General features: G+C 43.5%; 3 protein-coding genes across 4 annotated transcripts in view; 2 read left to right on the top strand and 1 right to left on the bottom strand.

Moving 5' to 3' along the window:
* The first annotated feature begins 1,165 nt into the window (after positions 1 to 1,165).
* On the top strand, positions 1,166 to 6,937 carry LOC119208848 (cathepsin Z). The gene is made up of 6 exons (XM_037457820.2): positions 1,166 to 1,330; positions 2,365 to 2,528; positions 2,663 to 2,842; positions 3,422 to 3,572; positions 4,091 to 4,256; positions 4,374 to 6,937. Exons 1-6 carry the CDS (start codon positions 1,170 to 1,172, stop codon positions 4,485 to 4,487), a joined length of 936 nt encoding a protein of 311 aa, XP_037313717.2. The 5' UTR covers positions 1,166 to 1,169; the 3' UTR covers positions 4,488 to 6,937.
* Positions 6,938 to 7,049: 112 nt separating this feature from the next.
* Positions 7,050 to 13,355, top strand: mppe1 (metallophosphoesterase 1). The gene is made up of 9 exons (XM_037457817.2): positions 7,050 to 7,600; positions 7,740 to 7,848; positions 8,711 to 8,814; positions 9,555 to 9,635; positions 10,056 to 10,164; positions 10,489 to 10,569; positions 11,222 to 11,344; positions 11,615 to 11,755; positions 12,354 to 13,355. Exons 1-9 carry the CDS (start codon positions 7,350 to 7,352, stop codon positions 12,537 to 12,539), a joined length of 1,185 nt encoding a protein of 394 aa, XP_037313714.2. The 5' UTR covers positions 7,050 to 7,349; the 3' UTR covers positions 12,540 to 13,355.
* A 1,308-nt stretch (positions 13,356 to 14,663) lies between these two features.
* Positions 14,664 to 20,561, bottom strand: part of LOC119208791 (guanine nucleotide-binding protein G(olf) subunit alpha) — a 37,523-nt gene continuing 31,625 nt past the window's right edge. For both annotated transcript variants that reach the window (XM_037457815.2, XM_037457816.2), the window contains exons 6-12: positions 20,414 to 20,468; positions 20,236 to 20,309; positions 19,323 to 19,381; positions 19,029 to 19,149; positions 18,522 to 18,652; positions 18,366 to 18,433; positions 14,664 to 17,089 (exon numbers count right to left, since the gene is read on the bottom strand). In XM_037457815.2, the coding sequence (XP_037313712.1) occupies positions 16,943 to 17,089; positions 18,366 to 18,433; positions 18,522 to 18,652; positions 19,029 to 19,149; positions 19,323 to 19,381; positions 20,236 to 20,309; positions 20,414 to 20,468 (655 nt within the window). In that variant the 3' untranslated portion in view covers positions 14,664 to 16,942. The remainder of the gene's footprint in view (positions 17,090 to 18,365; positions 18,434 to 18,521; positions 18,653 to 19,028; positions 19,150 to 19,322; positions 19,382 to 20,235; positions 20,310 to 20,413; positions 20,469 to 20,561) is intronic.

Consider the following 20,561-nt stretch of genomic DNA (forward strand, 5'->3'; position numbering starts at 1 on the left):
AATATCTTTTTAGTTTTCATCGTAGGACATACGCTCACAGAAAATTAAAGATTGTAATGAATGAAAAGACATATAGTCATATAGTAGTTGAAGCTTTTATGGAGCAAACAGGAAGCAGCTAATTCATTGTCAAAGCCAGTGCGCCATAACATAAACACATGAACCTCATTTCCTTTTACAGCTGAACAGCTTTTACATGAGCTGCTCAGCATCATCCCAATCTGGTGATGGATCACACAACAAATAACTGGGGATCTATCTCGTGCTTCAGCTGAGCGTTCATTAGGTGCCTAATGTACATCTAATCCGATTCAAGTTTGATCATTAAGAGCACAAACACTGCTGCTTCCCCCTCTCAAAAGAAGCAGGCCCAGATTGGAGTTGAGCTTCAACCTGCAATACGCTAACCTCGTTAAGAGCTTAAAATGTCCTTTAAAACCCAACCAATTAGCAGGCGCCGCATTAGGTTTAATGTTATTGTATCTGGGAACTAAGTACTTTGTTAAAAAGTTTTCTGCTGATCCTGCATTGCTCCAACACCTGTTTTTTTTCAGACATTTATGTATTGATCAGCATGGTAGAAAACACAAAGGAGTCAGCAGACACAAGCTAACTTATTCATCCTTTTTTTTGTTTAACCACTATACTTTTTATTGTTTAACCACTCAAGTTTTGTTTAATTTGCACTTCAGTAATAGGCCTTTGACTAGAAGGTATTAATGGACGGTAAAGACTTATTTGCCCTACTGAAATCACCTTATTTTTCAGATTTGGAAAGTAACTAATTGGATATATTGTTAGGCCACTGTACTGGAGAACGATTTTGATGGACCCTACATTAAGGGCTGCTATTTTCAACTAATTCATATGCGTATTTCACAATCATATAGAGAGAAACCCCCTTTCCTCTTTTTTCAATAATTGTATTTTCTCTTCCCAGGCTGCACACTAAATCCTTTTTCTGTACACAGCTTTAATCAACATCTACTTTAAAGGGGCCAAACAAATGAATAACAAAGTACCCATCAAATAAATTATGTATTATCATAAGACCACATTTGAAAAAAAAGCCCTTCACTTACCTGCAGCAACGTTGAACCACATGTTATTGACGTGCGACGTGGTGTTAACCACAGGGCGCCGACAGGGGGCGCTGTGCGCGCGTCACTATGAACCAGAGGACCGGGAGCAGATTCAACATGGCGCCTTTCATAACAAACGCACCGCTGCTGTTATGCTTCGTTTCATTTTCGTTGCCGATCAGCTCAAGTCGACTTCTGTCCGAACCTTGTTACAAACTCATCAAAGACGACAGACCGGACTCCGTCAGGTAAGAGCAAAAAAGTGTACTTTTTTTTTCACAAGCTTACATAATGTTAAACTACCGATAATGTGTCATTTAACATTTTCGGCTGTGATGTAACGTTAACGGTAATGTTTTTGGAGGAACCTCTACTATATTTATTTAGATTTTTATTTATCTTATGCTACTTTTAATTCTTTATTATTAATATTAAATTGTTAATACATATAATATATAATACATAACAACATATATAATAAAATTATGTATTTTTTCTTTATTTTGATGACGTCATTCGGAGGTGTTTCCGCTTATCAACAGCTGCCTTGGATACAGGAGATCAATTTAAGGATGAGAAACTACTAGCAAAGAGGAGACTGAAATAAAAAGTGTGTGTGTGTGTTTGTTTTAACACACTCGACAAAGAACTCGATGCTCTCAAAAAAACGCCTACCAGCAAACAGAGTCGTTTAAGACACAAATCAGATTTAGATGGATCTTAGCCTAGCACAAAAAAATCATACAAGTATGGTGAGTAGCTTCCCCATCAGAGCTTAAGATGACTCCCTCAATGCCAACATTCTGGTTCCCGAGCATGTTGACGTTTGCATGACTCAGAGTTGTTAGTTCAAGACCAGACAAACAGGTTCCCATTCACTTTCACCAACGGAACGTTTCATAAACAAGTGCTGGAACAAATACGATGATAAACCCAAAGCCCGCAGAGCCCGGGTTCACCGGCCCCATCGAGCACGTCCCTCGGCCAGCTGTCCTTGAACCCTTGTCCCTGGGCCGATGTTTTTGATTCCACCAGGACCGAAAGAACCAGAAAAAAAGACACTAGAATGGACCACGTCAGCCTACAGGTCCGGATGCAAAAAAACAAGCACTAGTTAGAACATATTGGTTTGCAAAGCTGAGAAAGTGGGGACAGATGCCGCTCCCTCAAACAGAAATTAAACAGCGAGGGGGGGGGCAGCAGACTTGACTTTTCTACGGCTTCTTTATAAAAAAAATCCCAGGTACGAGATCTTCTAATCTCATCCCTCTACGTGTTGCAGGAGTCGGCCCCGCCCACATGAGAACGCCAACGCGTCGGACCTCCCCCCGTCGTGGGACTGGAGGAACATCGACGGGAAGAATTATGTCAGCGTCACGCGGAACCAGCACATCCCCCAGTACTGCGGGTCCTGCTGGGCCATGGGAGCCACCAGTGCACTAGCTGGTAAACCACGTGGGGGGTGGAGGAGGGAGGAAGCGAGACGGGAATAGCCGGATAGACGGAAGCTCTGGCTGAGATATGGTGTGGGGGGGGGGTTCCCCATTTTAATGTTTTTCTGACTTCTTCTTTTCACCAAGACCGTATCAACATCAAGCGCGGGGGGACGTGGCCGTCGGCCTACCTGTCTGTGCAGAACGTGATTGACTGCGGGGGGGCGGGCTCTTGTTACGGAGGAGATCACCTGAGAGTCTACGCCTACGCACACCAGAGAGGAATCCCTGATGAAACCTGCAACAACTACCAGGCCAAAAATCAAAGTACAAAAACATCAAACTTCACTTTGAGCGGTCTGTCTGTCGGTGATTTTACGCTACATGGCCGGACGTATCGACGCCCTGGTCCCTTTTTTCTAAATGGTTTGTGATTGGACACCTTTTCCAACATGAAAGCATACCCCTGTGCTCAGGGCGAGCTCCGGAAATGAATAGTTCTCATAGAGCCCCGAACTCGACCCCATCTGACACCTTTGATGTAGTGGAACACCCGCTGTGAGCCGGGGCCTCATCTCCAGACATTACCAACCCTCGATGGGATCAGTTCCCTTCATCCAGGTTCCACAGTTTGGTGGAAACTCTTCCCGAAGAAGTGAAAGGGCTGTTGTATATAGCAGCATATTAATATCCTGACATTAATTTATAGTGTACTGGCTAAATGGTAAATGGACCTACACATCAGGACTGACATTCACACACACACACACACACATACACTCACACACCCACTGGTGTGTAGTGTCATGCAGATTACACATCCACATGGACTGAAGGAGTCAGAGATTAAAGAAATTCACCTTCGTGGGAATTGTATGGGATTGTAGTCGACGTTGTGTGTTGCAGAGTGTGAGCAGTTCAACCAGTGTGGCACCTGTTCCTTCTTTGAATCGTGTGCCGTGGTGAAGAACTACACCGTGTGGAAAGTGGGCGACTACGGCGGCGTTTCTGGGAGGGACGAGATGAAAGCGGAGATTCACACCAACAGGCCCATCAGGTAGAGGAAGTCATCCTCACCGGTCATCTTCTTCATGATCCTTTCCGCTTCTTCATTGAAGGGACGTTTTTAGTAGATAGTAGAAGTAGATACATATATATATATATATATATATATATATATGAGTTTCCTTTTATTTAATTTACCTGCTTATGTCTCAAAGTACCACGATGGGACCTTTTTCACCACGTATCCACACATAACTCAGATTTATATCATCCAAACATTTACTTATATTCCTTATCCTCTCCATTTATAGCTTAATATTCTTCATTAGCTTTACTATGACTACATGCTATTACTTTATCAAAGTTCTGGCTTTGACAGCTTTTACTTGTACTTTAGTTGAAATCATTGCACTATGAACAAGGAGTTTTAAAACATTTCCATCATTGGAAATGTATTCGCTAATGATATTCTGAGATGAAGAAAAAGCTCTTTCTATTACTCATGTCAGTGATAATAATAACGCAAAAAAAAGAACACAAAGAGGCGATTGAAGGGTTTCTCTCTTTCAGTTGTGCCCTGATGGCCACCGAGGGCCTGGAGGAGTACAGAGGAGGGATCTTCTCAGAGTTTCACCCGCTGTCTCTGCCCAATCACATTGTCTCTGTGGCTGGGTGGGGAGTAGCCGAGGACCAGACCGAGTACTGGATCGTCAGGAACTCCTGGGGAGAGTTTTGGGTCCGTCTCCCTTCCTCTCTCTCTCTCTCTCTCTCTCTTTCTCTCTCTCTCTTTCTCTCTGCAGCCCTCCCTGCACGTACAGCCCTAAATAAAACTTGTATTTTATTTTGTTGTCAGGGAGAACACGGCTGGGCAAGAATAGTGACCAGCGCCTATAAAAGAGGAAAAGGAAATTGGTTCAACCTGGGTATTGAGAAAAACTGTGCCTTCGGAGACCCGGTTGTCACATAGTTGTCACTAATATAGTTGAAACACAACAGCTTTGTCACCGCTCGCTATTTGTTTTGCACATTGAAACTGATTTTGATAAAGAAGACATTGTGTTGGCAAATGCATTTTTTTTTCTTCTATTTGTATTGCGCCAAACTATTTCTTGGACATGAGCTGTTACTTTCTGGAGTCACTGCTGGTTGCCAGGCAACTAGTCAAATTTTAAACAAATTAGAAGCAACATGTAAAATGGTGAACTTAAAATGACTGAGTAACTTTTGGATGTAGACACGCGAGCTGTTACAGGCTTTATGCTAAGCTAAGTTAACCAGGGGCTGGTTGCAGCACCATATTTACCCTACAGACTGTTTTCGGTCTTTTTTAACCCCTCTATCTTTCTTCAACTTTCTTTTGCAAGCTTAACAACATTCAGACACTGAATTTAAATACATATTCCAACACAGAATAATAACAACCACATATCATTTGTAATGCCCTGCAAAGCCAGAAGGTATAAACTGGATAGATTACCGGCTTCTCCTGAATTCAATTTTAAACTCAAAATATCTCAGTATCATAGGCAAATAAACACAGTGCGCTGGTTCTTTAAGATCCATTTTATAACTCCTTTAAATGGAGGACGAGCTGATTTAAATTCAGTTCTATGAAACAGCGTTGAGAGGTCTTAGGAAAGGGGAGCTTACATAACATCTGTGCAAACATCTCATAATGAGGTTCTGGTGGCTGAGACATCCAGAGGTAACGTGAATCCACAATGGTTTGGACCCAGTATCACAGAGAACCAGCAGATGCTTAAACCACTTTCCCCAAAACACAAACGGAGGGTTATTTTTCCAGACATCATTTGTGGAAATGTCCCACCCGCTTAGTTGCTTCGTTAATGATAGGGGGATATTTTCTGTTAATAGATAGCTGATCCAAGTATCCTTCATGTGGCTGCATGGGTTAATCTTCTTCCTGAGATCAATGTGTATTAATCACTGAAAACACGGTCCGACTCTTCAGTTGAAGTGAGCCTTACTCAAAGCTGCACCAGACGTACAAACACACAGAAGACCGCCTCTGGCCTCCCACAGCAATCCTCTGAGTTACCAATGTTTACTGAATAGCAACCTAAGAACAGACTTGTTCTGACTATTGTCAGAATAGCGACTCAAGGCGTGGACTCATTGGTAGTTAAATCTGACCCGAACTTAAAGCGGGATTTAAGTGTGAATGAGTCCAAATCAGGAATGTGACTGTGGTTTCTTGGTTTTAGTTCTTTCTCCTTAATGCTGCTCTGTTAATCAGTTACAGGGGTTAAAACACAGCTGCACATTTGAAACTCTTCATGTCCTCTGAGGCTGTAGTGAGAGGAGCAAAGGCCGGCTGAACATCTGGAGGGGTGCAGAGCTTTGGGTCTCCACCCTTCTTTTTTTTGGGTGGGGGTTTAGGCAACAAAAAAATGGATCGTTCATGATCACAAGTGTGAAAAGCGAGATGCCTGTAATCACGGTGTCATGCGTCAGTTTCCGCTCTGAGCTGCTGTTGCAGGACTCTGCTTTTAACTCCTGCAGCTTCCTCATTCTGCACAAGTCAAATCTTTCAGGGTGACGACAGGATGTGAGTTAAGGGGCCCAGCTAAGCAGAGCATAGAAGGAACATGCATAACCGGTGAATGCAGACCGACCGGTTTCAGCAGCGAGCTGAAGGCTGTTATTACAACAGTTTGGTTGTGGGAGTTTCCTGTGAGGCTCCAACTCCTCTGTGGTTGTAGTTTCATGGCTGCACACACACACACACAAGCAGTCTTCTGCTGATGGGATTCCTGGTCTTAATCACTTAATCTCATTTGGCCCAGTGGTATTGGCTCCTGTCCGTATTTTAGTATTTGTGGGGATGGATGCCACATGTACCCCTGATCAGATGTATCGGTAGTCCTATTGTTTACCGAATTATGAATTGGCTTCCTATAACTTTTAATTAAGTGGTTTTTAAAATATGTATCATGTTTTGCATTCCTCAACCTCGCGTGAAATAATAAGTCAAGTTAGCAGGTGTTAGCAAGATAGATACCGGAAGTAGATTCAAAGATTTAGGTAATTTTTCATTTTGAAAAAAAGAATGAGATTAACAATAAGTCGTGGTAATAGAATGTTAGAGAGTGTGTAACATAACATTTTATGTTAGGACATAATATTAGTGACTGCACATTAATATATCAATGACTGTCAAATATATTTATGAAATGTGCCTTGTTCTTTATAATTTGTAGATAAGTATACTTACATTTTTTGTGTTTTAGGGAAAATTTTAAGTGCAGAACTTCTACTCAAAATCTCACAACTAATGTTATTTTACAGCTTTTATTCTTTTAAAGTACTGTGCATATTGTTTGCATGCTCTATATGTTACAGTTGTCTGTAGTTTTCACAAATGGTGGAAGAAATAGAACTCTTACTTAAAAGTCATCAATCACATCTTCTATCCGAAAAGGCCAAGAAATAAACGTGATCGTCAAGCGTTGCATCTTCGGTTTTATTTTGAAAAAATGCCCCCCCGGAGTAGGTGTTTCCAGCTTGACTGTTCAGACCTGAAAGGAGCGATTTGGCTGCTCTTCAGCGGCATTCTGCCGCTCCTGTCGACTCCCTCTCTCTCTCTCTCTCTCTCTCTCTCCCTCTCTCTCAAAGCAGAGGGGTTTCTTTTATATATATACAATTGACTTTTTATTTCGTATGCTAAATTCCTCGGGACTCGACGAGGAGCTTTCCGTTGCATCGCCAGCCAGCCTCGGGGTCTGGAAGAGGGGAAGATGCCTGATGGAGCGCTCCATCACCGCCAGTGCGCCACTTCAGGGCACCCCGTGCGCCGGATAACGACGAGATGCCGAGGTTTAGCGTCAGGGGGACGGTGGCGGCGGTGCTGATCGTCCTGGTCGTCGGCGCTTTCTTTTTCTGCGAGTATCTGATCTACTTCCCGACCATCCTCAAGTGCGCCTGGCCGAAGACCAGCCATGCCCGCGGGGGAGAGGGCATCGACGGCCGGCTGGCGGACTCGGCGGTGCGCGCCATGGTGCTGTCGGACACCCACCTCCTCGGAGCCGTCGGCGGACACTGGTTCGACAAGCTGAGGAGGTAATGTCTTTTTATTCTTTTATTCTTTCTTTCTTTTTTCTTTCAATTTTGAGCCGTGCGTGCGTACGCGCCGCGGGCTCTGTGGGACTGTAAACAAAAACAACGAAATGACGCTTGCTTGTTGTCTCCAAACGCGCAGGGAATGGCAGATGGAGAGGGCTTTCCAGACCGCTCTGTGGCTGCTCAAGCCCGAAATAGTGTTTATTCTCGGGGATATCTTCGACGAAGGCAAGTGGAGCTCGCCGAAGGTAACGTGGAGCTCCCTTTTCCCCCCTTCTTGCTTTGTCTGCCAATCCCACAGTGCTTTTGATGATGAGGATGATGATGATGATGATCATGGTGATGATGATGATGGATGCAGAGCAGAGGCCGGTGCTCTACGGTTAACATCATCATTATCAGCATGTTGAACCATCCAGGCAGCAGAGGATGCATGTTATTTTAAGTAAAAACACCAACAGCAGCCACCTGCATCCTTCGCAGCCCGCCTGGCACAACCGTCCTGCTTTAGGGAAAACAACATCTCTCACACATCTATTACTGGATCGTATGTGATCCGTCAAGTCCATGTACGGTTAAATGTATTCATGAGATCATTCACAGATCCTTATAGGAACTTTTACATGAATCAATTCCCTTTCTGGAGAGTTCAAAGCAGAAATAACATCACAAAGAGGGCTTCGCTATTTTCTTTTTTTTTGCTAATGCAAAATAATATGAACCATACAAAGAAGAAGTCAATCTTCTCTACATGACCTAAAAACCAGAGATGCTCTGCAATTTGTGCGTCTGTCGAACCGCCTTAATTGATACAAGCATGGGGGAGTCACTTGGGGACACATCAGTAGGAGAAACATCACGTAAACCCACAGCCCGGATGTAATTAAAGGTCTCCGGTGTGCCACTCGGGCCCCTGCAGGTGCAGAATTGAATCCGGAGTCTGAGCCGAAGCCACCTGGCACCGACAGTCGCCCACGGGGGGGGGGGGGGGGGCTGCTGGGTGACCCGCGGAGATCCCATTAACTCTCACGGGCTTCCCAGGGGGGGGCGGTGTTATTAAAGGCCCGTGCTGTGAACCGTGTGCTCGTGTTGTTCTCTACTCCGCTGCAGCACTGGGAGGACGACGTGCGGCGCTTCCACAGGATGTTCAGACACTCCCCGGACACGGAACTGGTCGTGCTGGTCGGCAACCACGACATCGGCTTCCATTACGAGTAAGAACAGGCTCGACGGCGTCGCTTGTTTGTGTTGTCAACCTTTTGTCTCCCTCATTAAGGCTCCGGTTTCCTCTGACCAGACTGCACCTGAGTTCAGGGAAGGAGTCGCGATACAAGAATTTGATTTGGAGTTTCTATTATTCAGTTACAGACATATCAGATAACACGCCGGTGGTTATCATACCTCTAGAAGATTATTGGCTGCCAATCCTCATACTGTTGAGAATGATTAGAGCTGAAGAACTTTGTTCATGTTGAGCCACCTTTAAGCAAATGGCCATTTGGGAGGAATTGTACTGAGATTGTACTGTGAAAAGGACGCTGATGATGTATTAGATGGTGATCGTAACACAAACGGCTTCATTAGAGTGAACAACGGGACTTTAGACATGAAAGGAATCATCTTTACAACATAAGGTCTTACTTGGTGTTCATATACCCGAGCCTGCGTGTCCGCGTTGCAGAAATTCCAGCACAATCCCCACGTCACACACTTTTTGCTTAAAAGATCTCAGGGGGGGGGCGATACACTGAAAGCGAATCCAACAAGGTGCACGAAATCATCCCGCAGTTTATTGTCTGTCGCCCCTGTGAGTCACTGACGTGGGATCAGCAGCTTTGATTGAACGCTGGCAGCAGGAAGCGAGACCACGCAGGCCTCTTACGCAACGCCGGCGCGACAGAGCCGCTTGTTTCTATTTTGGGTGGTGGTGAGCGCGTCCTCCGTCTCCCCGCAGGATGGACTGGTTCAAGCTGCAGCGCTTCGAGAAGGTCTTCAACGCTTCCTCCACCAGGATCGTCACCAAGAAGGGAGTCAAGTGAGTGGCAGCGGGGTGTGAAACGCACGCGGTGGCAATTTTAGCCATGTGACTGAGCACAGACTGGAAGGTCAAATCCCCCCCCCCCCTTCCCCTCGTCAGTCTGCTTTCCAATGAGACAACAGAGAGTTAACTGTTGCAGAGATCATGGGTGTCTGCTAACAGGAACAAATGGCACTTTTCATTCCTGTTTTCACACAGTGAGCCGATGAGCAGCAATCATCAAGTAGTTTGTTAAAGACGTCCTTTCACGTCCCTCCTCATGTGAGAAGTATCTTAAACGGGCCACAATGACGGCCGAAACATGTCATTCTACCATTTCTTCACCTAATTGTTTGACGACTCTGTGATTAGATTTTTCTGATGATGATGATGATGATGATGACGGAGTCACTGAGCCTATGTCCTTTGTGTGCTCAGCTTCCTGCTGGTGAACAGCGTGGCCCTGCACGGCGACGGGTGTCCCATCTGCCAGTCGGTGGAGAAGGAGCTGATCAAACTCTCCAGGGACCTCAACTGTTCCCTTCAGGTGGGAGAGATATTTCCGGCTCGCGCACTTTTTTCGAGCCGTCGGCACCTGGGACACATTCTGCTGCTCACGTAGTGTTAAAAAGAAAACACTCCTATTCAAAGCTCAGGCACGCCTGGAGTGTTGTTGTTTTTTTAATCATTGATGGAAGGCATTGGAAGGTTTGGGGGGGCTGGTTGCTTTTCTCTCCCCCCCCCCCTCCTGGAAACGGCACAAATCCTGAAAACAGGATAAGTGGAGTGGAGATTATGTAGTGAAAGAGATGTTGGAGGGCGTGATGGAGTAAGACAGTCTCGTCTCCCCCCCCCCCCCCCCCCCCTGCAGAGCTCCCAGTCGGGCGACGGAGTGACGGACAGCTGCGAGGCCACGCGCCTCTACCCTCCCTCCCCCCCCATCATGTTACAGGTAAACCGCCGACGTTTTCTCTCTTCGTGCCTGGAACAAATAAATAAATCAGAAGCTCCAAAATGAGAGCTGGGCTGATGGCGCGTGTCTTAAAAGATTGACGATTGATTATAGAGCGTCCAGTTGTCACGCGCACGTGAGCATGTGGATGTAGTGTGAAGACAAACTTAAACATTTCTATTCCTTTTAGAACATACGGAAGTACTTCATCTGCTGTTTTAGCTCATGCATCAGTTTCATATTAATCAAATCTTTTAAGCTACTCCAAACTGCTCTGTATTTGAAGACATTTGTCATTATTTTATGCCAATTAGAAGATGTTTAGATGAATTAATACTGTCATTGATGTGTAAAACATAACTTGATTCACAGCTACAAGCATTAACACATCAATCAGCAAGCAAATGGATTTTTGTTCAAAATACAAAGAAACTAAATTAAATAAACAATAAACTGAAAAACCAACAAACAATTCAGCAATTTTAATATTTGCTGAGAACAAAAACTATCAAATTATTTGCCACGTATCATTTTCATTTTCATTCAACTATTTTTTTTAATAATTTATAAAAAATAAAAACAAACAATTGTCCCAACATTATTTCAGATTAATACTGCTTTGGAAGGTAATAATGTCCTCCTCGTCCTCCAGCACTACCCTCTGTTCAGAGTGAGCGATGCCACCTGCACGGGCCTGGACGCCGCGCCGCCGGAAGAGCGCCACCTGCTGTTCAGAGAGAAGTACGACGTGCTGTCTAAGGAGGCCTCGCAGAGGGTGAGCACTCCGCAGTCTCATCGCCACGGACTCCATCGCGGGCTTCTGTTTCTCCTGGAGCGATTTAATCGAATGCAAACACAGCCCAGCGGCACGTAGTCAGGAACGTTTCTGTATAGAAACCCTGGATGATGAAGACGACGACGACGATGAGGATGATGATGACGATGATGATGATGATGATGATGATGATGATGATGATGTTGAAACGGGTGATGTAAGAGAGCCGCAACCGGCCTCTGAGGGTAAATGTGGGGTTTGTTTCCTCAGCTGCTGCAGTGGTTTAAGCCCCGCCTCATCCTGAGTGGACACACCCACAGCGGATGTGAGGTTCTCCATGACAACAAGTACCCTGAAATCAGCGTGCCGTCCTTCAGCTGGAGGAACAGAAACAACCCGAGCTTCATCCTGGTGAGTAGAATGCACATCTGCACACTGCGTGTGGAGAAACTACTACATTTCTATATACACTTTCTAATTCATATTTTCAGATAGTTTTTGGCTTGCACTACTTTAATAATATTTAGCTACTTCATTTCAGTACTTTCAGGCCTTAAAAGGAGTAGTGACCACATTGAAGTGACTCTGCAATCAAATTGAATGTCATTATTTATTTATTATTTATTTCATTTTTTTTAAATTGAGTTTCGATATCGCAATTGTTATTGCATCCCTCATGTCAGTCTTCTTTATATGCAAAACGCGCTTTGAAAAAAACCCAAAAGCCAGATAGCCAGACAGTTCCCTGAGCACCCATAGATCTTCTTGCTCACATTGGAATATATATACATATATTTCTTGTGAACACAAAATACAAAATCTAGTATTATCCCAACATTTTGAAAAGCCGTATTAAATTGTGTTACGGGTGAAAACAAAAAATAATTAGGGATTGTATTTGAACCGAGTGAAATTAACACAGTGTGCAGTAGAGATCATTGGTGGCCCTCTGGAGCCCTGAGAAGCCACCATGACGTCAAACACATCGACCCTCCTCCCTTCCTCCCAGGCGTCGGTGTCCCCCGGCAGCTTCGCTCTGTCCAAATGCTTCCTGCCGGAGGAGAGCACGGTGATCGGCGTGTACTGCTCGGCCGGGGCCTGCATGCTGATGCTCGTCCTGGCCCACTGCCTGTGGATGAAAGGCCTGCTGCAGTGTCTCAGCCTGTGCCTGCTGGGCAAGCACAAGTCCATGTGAGCCCCCCCCGGTTACCCAGGGTGCACCGGGACAAGGGTGCAGAGGAGCGCAATGGACCCTCGGTGAAATGCAAGACGGGAGGATTCAAAAAAAGAAATGTTGTTTTGCACAACCTCGGTTCCTTCTTCCGAGCGTTTTTTTTACGGCACCGCGAAGGAGCGTCTGAACGGGACCGTCACCTCGGATACGATGATGTGGTCATAGCCTGTGGTGACAAGACACAAGTTGGGCCTACTTGTGGTTACAGATCATCAACCGTGTTTCATCTTCCTTTGGAGTGCCAGACGGATGCAGCTCACCAAAACAAAGCTTTTTCCTGGCTGAACTATTAGAAAACACACACACACACACACTCACACACACACACAAAGACTATTCAGTACATATTTGAACTTTACACTGCTCCTCTCACCTCCCTTTGTTTCTGCTGTCGATGTCTGATGTTTTTATGATGCATATGTGGATATATTCATTGATGACTCTCCATGCCAAATGATTGTGAGGGGCTTTGCCAAGTTGTTGAAACGTTTCTAAGGAACAGTAAATAATACATAAGAAGCTAAAAGCTCTTGTTTTTTTTTTAGAGAGTTTTGGCTCCAGCAAGAGGGTGGTAATGTTAGAAGTATGATCAATCATCAGCAGCCATGTCACGCAATGGATGATTACAAAATATCCCCCCTGTCCTCAATTCTAATCCAGGAATCGGCATCAGAAGTGGACACGACGTCACGATTGTAAGATTATTTATGATTGAAACACAAAATCATGTCAAATAAAAAGTTGTAAAAGAAGTAAAAAAATATTGGGTACATCTTCCTGAAACGGTTCACGTTTATTGTGCCTCTATTTGTTTCCCTTTTATTTAGGACAGTGTGAAGCCGCATGCTGCAGGATTTCATTTCTCACTATAATATCTGCATTTGAGGTCACATTTTGCAATGCGGCGAGTCGATGAGCAGCAGTGTTTGATTCATAATGTTTTTGGTACCTTGATAAGCAGGATTAGTATTTTTTTTTTTACATCCACCAATTTAGATCCCAGTATAGTCACAATTTCTGGTATTTACATTTAGTCAATTTAAAGTGACATCTAAACAATATCCTGACATTTTAGAAACTAAGCTTGATTTTAAAAATTGTCATCTAATAGTCTCTCAGTTAGTCTGTCAATCAACTAACTGATTAATTGTCTCAGATCTATTTAAGAAAACAAAAAATAATAATTCATCTAGAAAAAATAAATGACGCATGTAGTTCTACATTTTTTGGATGGAAGACCTACGTCCATATTGTCCAATTCTAAGCTCCGTTTCGACTTGAGACAGATTTAATCTTTACATCAGCAGGGCAAGGGAACGTTTTTTACACTAAATTCCACCAAAGTATCCAGAGGGAAGTTTAATCCCAAGTTATTTGAGAATCTGACCACATTCTGTACCAAAGACCCTGCAGCCCAGGTGATCTCAATAATTGAGCTTGATTGGACGTCTCCTCTTTGCCTAATTGACTTCTCTGACTCTCCCCTTCGCTTTACACTTTTACCATGTAATGGACATGAAGTACTGGGACTGGTGCCCAGCGTAGATCGGCTTCGACCCCTTTTAACCCGTGATGGCGCCTAATCAGAGAGAAACTCAAAACGCCTGAGTGGTCTGTAGATCCAAACATCCAAATCGTACCAATCGTGATTTATCAGGATTTGTCAAAAGGCCTTTTTCTTGACACTTGAGCAGGAAAGGCTCAGGCAAAAAGTAATAAAAGGAAAAACTTGTTTGATTCTGTTTCAGGGTGCAGGTATCGTTCATGCTGCTCGCTGTCACTGCTTTAAGGGAATGAAATGGGTCCAGCTTTAATGTTATTAGTAGAAACCTGTGCTTTGCCTCCTCTGACACGTCTAAATGTCAAAAAGTGAGGAAAAAAAAGCCTGTGTTTATACCAAAACAATAAAGCTGAACCGGGATAAGGATGCTGACTGTACCCAGTCCCACCCACCCACATAGTACATATACACACTGCATCCTACGTTATGTGCAACCCCCTCACATCAACTCCACTGACGCATCCACAGAAACAAAAGAACGCAGTGTAAACAAATCGGGACACCAAGATGGAAATAAAGCAAAGTCCTCTAATGTGCCTCTTTATTTAAAGAAAATAAAAATGTCATTTAATCATCCTCCCAGGCCAAACAAGGTTTTTGCACCTCCAGTCAGTTCACTCTCTTTTGGGGATAGACGTGTACTGTAGCAGAAGAAAAGGCTGATGCTGTTTGTACAAGGAGAAGAGCTTGTCTTGTTGGGTGCTGCTCACACATTCATAGTGCCTGTGCCATTGGGTATGGCTCCAAAGGACCAAAGAATTACTAATATTGCACGCTCTCATTTATTCATCTCCATTCTAAACATGCTTTCCTATGTGTGTATGTATACATATTTACCGTATACATACATAGGTATGTACACCTAGGCACACACATAATTAAACATGTATAATTGTACATATATATTTATATAGACCTATAAATTTACATGTACATACATTTATAAAACTTTACACACAACGCACACTCGCCCTCACACTCACACACGCACACACAATGCGTCTGTGACTCTATGTTTGTTTTATGTACACATGCGCACAGGCACGCACATCAGTACAGATCTCAGACACACTTCATATCGAAAAAACGTTGGTTCCTATTAAAACAACACCAGGTTGCAATTTGGACACTTTCAATGGATTTCCAATGTTTGTTTAAAGCTGTGAAATTCAAAAGAAATAAAAAGGAGGAAAAAAAAAAAAGAAAAAAAAAGAAAAACAAAAAGGCATGGCGCTGCAACATCTGGTCTTCACTGCAGGTAAGTGGTTAATTTGCATAATGTATACAGGTTTTTAGGATTTTTTTCCCTATTTTTTATTTTTTACTAAACAGCATTTCCTTTTTTTATAAACCAGAAAAAACTAAACTCTACAGAGAAAGTCCCCTACCCGCAGTCTTCCGCTGCTGATAGAGATTGACATCAAGCTGTACAGCGCAGTCGAAAACATACTTACATCTGAGCTCATTTACAGGTACAGCCATAATCAAGGCACAAAGATCTACAAGTAGATTTGTTTTTCTTTCAATTAAGTTGTACAAAATAATATTACATTTTACAGTCTGTACAGGATAATTCAACCTTGCACAGTGTACAAGTTAACAAAAAAAAATAAAAATAAGAGAACAATACATTTTTCTCTCCCGTCCCCCTACCACCCTCCCCTCCCATCAGTATTTCTAAGCTAAAAGGATGGTTTGTGTGGTAAAAAGGAGGCTGGTCCGAGTCCGTGGAGGCAGCAGGGCTAAGGTGCAGAGAGCTCAGTCCCCTTTCCTTCATTTAAATCCTTCTTCGTGTAGTCGTTTTTCCTGCCCTACTCCCACTTTAATCTTTCGCTCCGCATGTCTCTCGGCTGCTCGATGCACCCTGCAGCTCGGCAAGCTAACATCGTGACAGGGTAATAAATATTGTGATGCTACATTGTGTGTATGCTTCCTCTGGAGAAAAAAAAAACAACCCAAAAAAAAAAAAAAAAAGTTATTAAGGAACCTGATGCAAAGTGCATTTATCTCTCCATCCACTCGGTTCCCCTCAGTGGGCTCCCGTTGCTCTCCGGTGTCGTCCAGTCGTCTACTACGCGGAGAGAAGAAGCCGCCCAGAAGGGATGACGTGGGGGGGGGGGTTAAAAAAGGGTCAGGGAGTGGGTGGGGTCAAAGGTCATGGTGGCGATACCAGCTTTAACCGGCAGGAGACACACAAAAATAAACACACACACTCGCTCACATGGCATTCACACACACACACACACACACACACACACACGCACACGCACACGCACACGCACACACACGGGTTGCCTCTACACTGAGGTCCTGTAGGTGTGTTTTTTTTTTCCACACCCACCAGTCCAGGTCCAATGACAAAGCCAAATAAACAGGAGGACAAAAAAGGGGCAAAAAAAAGGAGGTAGCCCAAGGCTTAGTGGAATGACAAAAAAAAAATCAAGGCATTCAAAAGGGAAGGATTAAAAGAAAAAGAAGAAAACAAGAATCGGCACGCAACAACTTTGCTCCCCGGCCTTCCTCTCAGGTCAGTGAAATGGGGATGAATCGGTCTCAGAGAGAAAAAGAGAGAGGGAGGAAAAAAAAGTACAAAATGCTAAGAAGTTAAGAAGAAGAAGAAGAAGAGGATTTGACACACTTCAGTAGTACTTCATAGTCCTCGACGGGAGGGGTGGTCAGGGGGTTGTTGAGGGTTTTCTCTGGTTTGGGCGGGGGACGGTGGAAGAGGAAGAAAAGGAAGGGTTTCGTCGAGGATGCAGAATGATGGAGAAAAACACAGAAGGCTAACGGAGGCGGTCTCCCATCACAAGAGTTCGTACTGCCTCAGGTGCATTCTCTGGATGATGTCCCGGCAGTCGTTAAACACCCGCCGAATGTTCTCTGTGTCCACGGCGCAGGTGAAGTGGGGGTAGCAGTAATGTCTGCCGTCGCCACTCGCAGTGCTGATCCGCTGCGGAGAAGAGACGGGGGGCCCGAGCGTTTAGACAAGTCTATGGAGTCCTTCTATCTGCAGGTGAGCTACTCTGAACATTCCTGACCTTTGACCTTCAGGAATCTGAAAACTTCCCACTTAGTTTTAAAAGGGGAAATAACAGCACTTCCTGTCCCTGTAACTTCTCTAACTTGTCATTCATGACTTTCAAGTGTGTCTGTCAAACAGAAACCAACCATCTGCATATCATCAGTGCAGCTTCACTTTCAATATTGTAGTTTTCCAGCGATTGTGGCAACTTGGGCTTGAATAATCTGGTGATGTAGGCCTGAGATAGATGTCCAATTGATGCCTAATAAGAAGATATTATAATGAGATTCATTCACCTTTTTATAACATGTTTTTAAAAATTAGAATCAACAGTTGGCTGAAGATTTGTTACAAGTGTGTGAGGCTGTGGACACTTACAGCAAGGACAATAGATAAGCGAAGCAGTTGTTGATGCCCCTTGACTTTGATTTTTAACATATACAGTAATAAATCATACTTCAAGTAAATTTAGGAGCGGTTTATACTCTTAATAGAGCCTGTAAGTAAAATATACCCAGCTCGGGGGCTGTGTGCAGAGGGCTGTCAGCAGTGGTTGGTTTTGGTTCCTTGTGCGCAAACAGGAAGTGGAACATCATAAGTCGCACTGCCGCATCGCCCCGAGAGTGGTCGGAGGACGCCATTATTCCACTCCAGAGTTCCCCGGCATGCACTGACTGGGGTATTTTTGGTGAGGATCTTAATGATATGGTTTCTGTCATTACAGGTTACATAAACATCTGCATAAAATGCACCTTTCCAGTGCAGATGATAAAAAAACCTCCTGACTCCAAACCTTTGATTCCTCTTTAAATGAAACAGAGCCCGGGGGAAAAGGTACAAAGTCCTCAGACTCAAAGACTGGGCTAGCCTAAAAATGGCAGATCAGAGAATATAAAATAAATCCAGAGACAAATTTGTATTTGCCAATATTTATACTTAGAAAATTCAATTTTTGATTTTAAAAAGAAGCCTTACTTTATTTTTTTCTGAAGCTAATGCATCAAGTAATTGTATGAAAAAGAACGTATGAGAAGAATCCCTAAAACAGGAAATTCACTATCGACTCAATATTCATACATACATCCTACATCTGTTTCAATCCCCCCCAGTGATCCTTAAAATTATGGCTCAGGTATTTCATGGCAGAACATTTGTTGACTTCAGCTCACTAGAAAACATTCCCAGAATGAAGACGTCTACTTACAAGAAACTCGTCTCGGATGAAGAACTTAGCTCTCGTCACTCTTGGGTCTTCACCGGGTTCAGGGGTTGCTGATGGAACCAGAGATTCACAGTTCAACATTAACTGACGTGAAAAGAAACTCCATTATTCCTTTCTGAATTTCACCAGAGCACAAACCTTCATTTGGTATGGTGTAGCGAGCATATTCGGGGAAGTAGTCTTCAATTTTGGATTTTCCAGCTAATACTTTCTCAGCCAGCATGTCCTGCTTGTTCAGGAATAATATGACTGATATAGTGCGTAACCATCTAAAAACCAAGAAGAAGAAAAAACAGAGTTGAAAAGATCGAGGGGGGGAAAATTATGACATTTTAGTGTCGGCTGTTATTTGAATTTATGCCACCACAATGTTATTTCAAGGAATATTTAGATGTTTTGGATTGGTAAAACTTAAAATTAGATCACTGAATTCAAGAAATCCGTTGGGTTCAGTTTCTATGACATGGGGCGGTGCAAATTATGTGAATTCAGGGAGGAGGTATACCTGATGTTTGAATTACTATGGTATTTCTTTTGTAAATTCTTGACAACATTTAGATTTCAATATAATATTCGCTTTGTTAATTAACCCCAAAAATACAAACACTAACCGGCTCAAAGCTCATTCATTTTTTTGCGGCTCACCTGTTGTTCCAAATACTGCGGAAGAGGTCCAGGGCTTCCCGTAGCCGGTTGGTGTTATTGTCTTCCCTTATTACCATGTTGTAGCTGCTGCTGGCCACCACGAAGATGATTGCGGTGACGTCTAGAAGGAGAGGAGAGGAACTACTATCAGGACAGCTCTCTGACGTCGCATGTGTGGAGGATTAATCCCAACAAAAGGAGGCGACGTGAGGCACAAGATGCGATGAGGCGAACAGGGTCGTACGGCGAGGCTATCCGAAAGACCAAAAAGAACAAAAAGGCTGAAAGTCTCACCGTTAAAGCACTGGATCCATTTTCTCCTTTCATCTCTCTGGCCTCCAACATCAAACATGCTATGGAGGAAACATAATACTGGATCAGACTCACAACAAACACACTCACTGTTGCCCTCTTTAATCAAAGAGTTCATATTCCTAGTGGGACGGAAGGTCCACGTTGTACTGCAGTCGTCTGGCCCAGTGTTGTTTGGAATTGTTATTCATATAAAGAAACGTTTGTTAGATGATCACAAAACATCCGTTTTTCTGTCTTCAGCTAAGTTGACTCCTGATCATCGGCCTGCTAAATGAGATTAGATCCGAATGGGACAAGCCTGGATACATGAATAATCAATTAATGAATAAATCATATGAAGGACAGCATTATTTCCACATGCTCAGTTCTGCTGTGTGAACCTGGCTGGGTATTTGAAAGTAATCATAGCTGAATAATGAAAAACGGGAAGTCATGTCTCGGGGACTTTATATCAATCATTCACGATGATATCATTTTATACAAAGGCCTCGTTCATATGGTAGAATATGTCGGTTGTGTCTGAAAGTCTGGAAATGGGCCATCGTCAAAACATTTGATTGAACTTTTACTGGTTGCTCAAATGAAAAGAATGTTCCTAACTTTCCACTAGCTCAGAAATCACACCGGTCAACCACAGAGATTTCATTTCACATTTTGGGGAATAAAATCGAGCCCAGCTTCTGGCAGCAGAGCTGGTTCAGCGTTTTGTTCATTATTGTTTCAGAGTGAGAACTCATGACATGTCAGCTTCAGAAGTTACTGACAAACTACTTGGCAAAGAACTCGCTTTACTAGCAATTCATACACAATATGGCCGCAGCCTGTCTTTGCTTAATTAACTACAACAAATTCGAAAGCAAAAAAAAAAAAAAAAAACATGTTTGTCACTTACTGAAAGTTCACTTTGTCTACTTGGAACCTCGTCTCGAAAATCCCTGAAGTTAACACTCGGCAGCGTAGCAGGTCCTGTAGGACATGGACATGAAGACGTATCCAATTCAGTAAAACATAACAGAAGCAGGCCGTAGGAAGCAATTTACTGACTAATTGGTTCAGAATAGTGGGCCTACCTGGTCCGTTGGCGTGTAGTCGTTCTGTCTTACAGAGTCAATTCTGTCCAGGAAACTGCAAAGAGAGAAACAATACACATTAAGATATCATTGTTCTCATATATGCTGGGGGAACATGAACGGTATTGAGGTTCAACGACATACAACC

The sequence above is a fragment of the Pungitius pungitius genome, chromosome 15, assembly GCF_949316345.1.
Source record: "Pungitius pungitius chromosome 15, fPunPun2.1, whole genome shotgun sequence".
Taxonomy (NCBI): domain Eukaryota; kingdom Metazoa; phylum Chordata; class Actinopteri; order Perciformes; family Gasterosteidae; genus Pungitius; species Pungitius pungitius.

What these genes read in the sequence shown, in the direction of transcription:
- LOC119208848 (XM_037457820.2), top strand. Translation starts at nt 1,170, where the DNA reads ATGAACCAGAGGACCGGGAGCAGATTCAACATGGCGCCTTTCATAACA. An exon ending in CACACCAACAGGCCCATCAG is followed by an intron (nt 3,573 to 4,090) that starts GTAGAGGAAGTC and finishes TCTCTCTTTCAG; the next exon opens with TTGTGCCCTGATGGCCACCG. An exon ending in ACTCCTGGGGAGAGTTTTGG is followed by an intron (nt 4,257 to 4,373) that starts GTCCGTCTCCCT and finishes TTTTGTTGTCAG; the next exon opens with GGAGAACACGGCTGGGCAAG.
- mppe1 (XM_037457817.2), top strand. Translation starts at nt 7,350, where the DNA reads ATGCCGAGGTTTAGCGTCAGGGGGACGGTGGCGGCGGTGCTGATCGTC. An exon ending in GACATCGGCTTCCATTACGA is followed by an intron (nt 8,815 to 9,554) that starts GTAAGAACAGGC and finishes GTCTCCCCGCAG; the next exon opens with GATGGACTGGTTCAAGCTGC. An exon ending in ACAACCCGAGCTTCATCCTG is followed by an intron (nt 11,756 to 12,353) that starts GTGAGTAGAATG and finishes CCTTCCTCCCAG; the next exon opens with GCGTCGGTGTCCCCCGGCAG.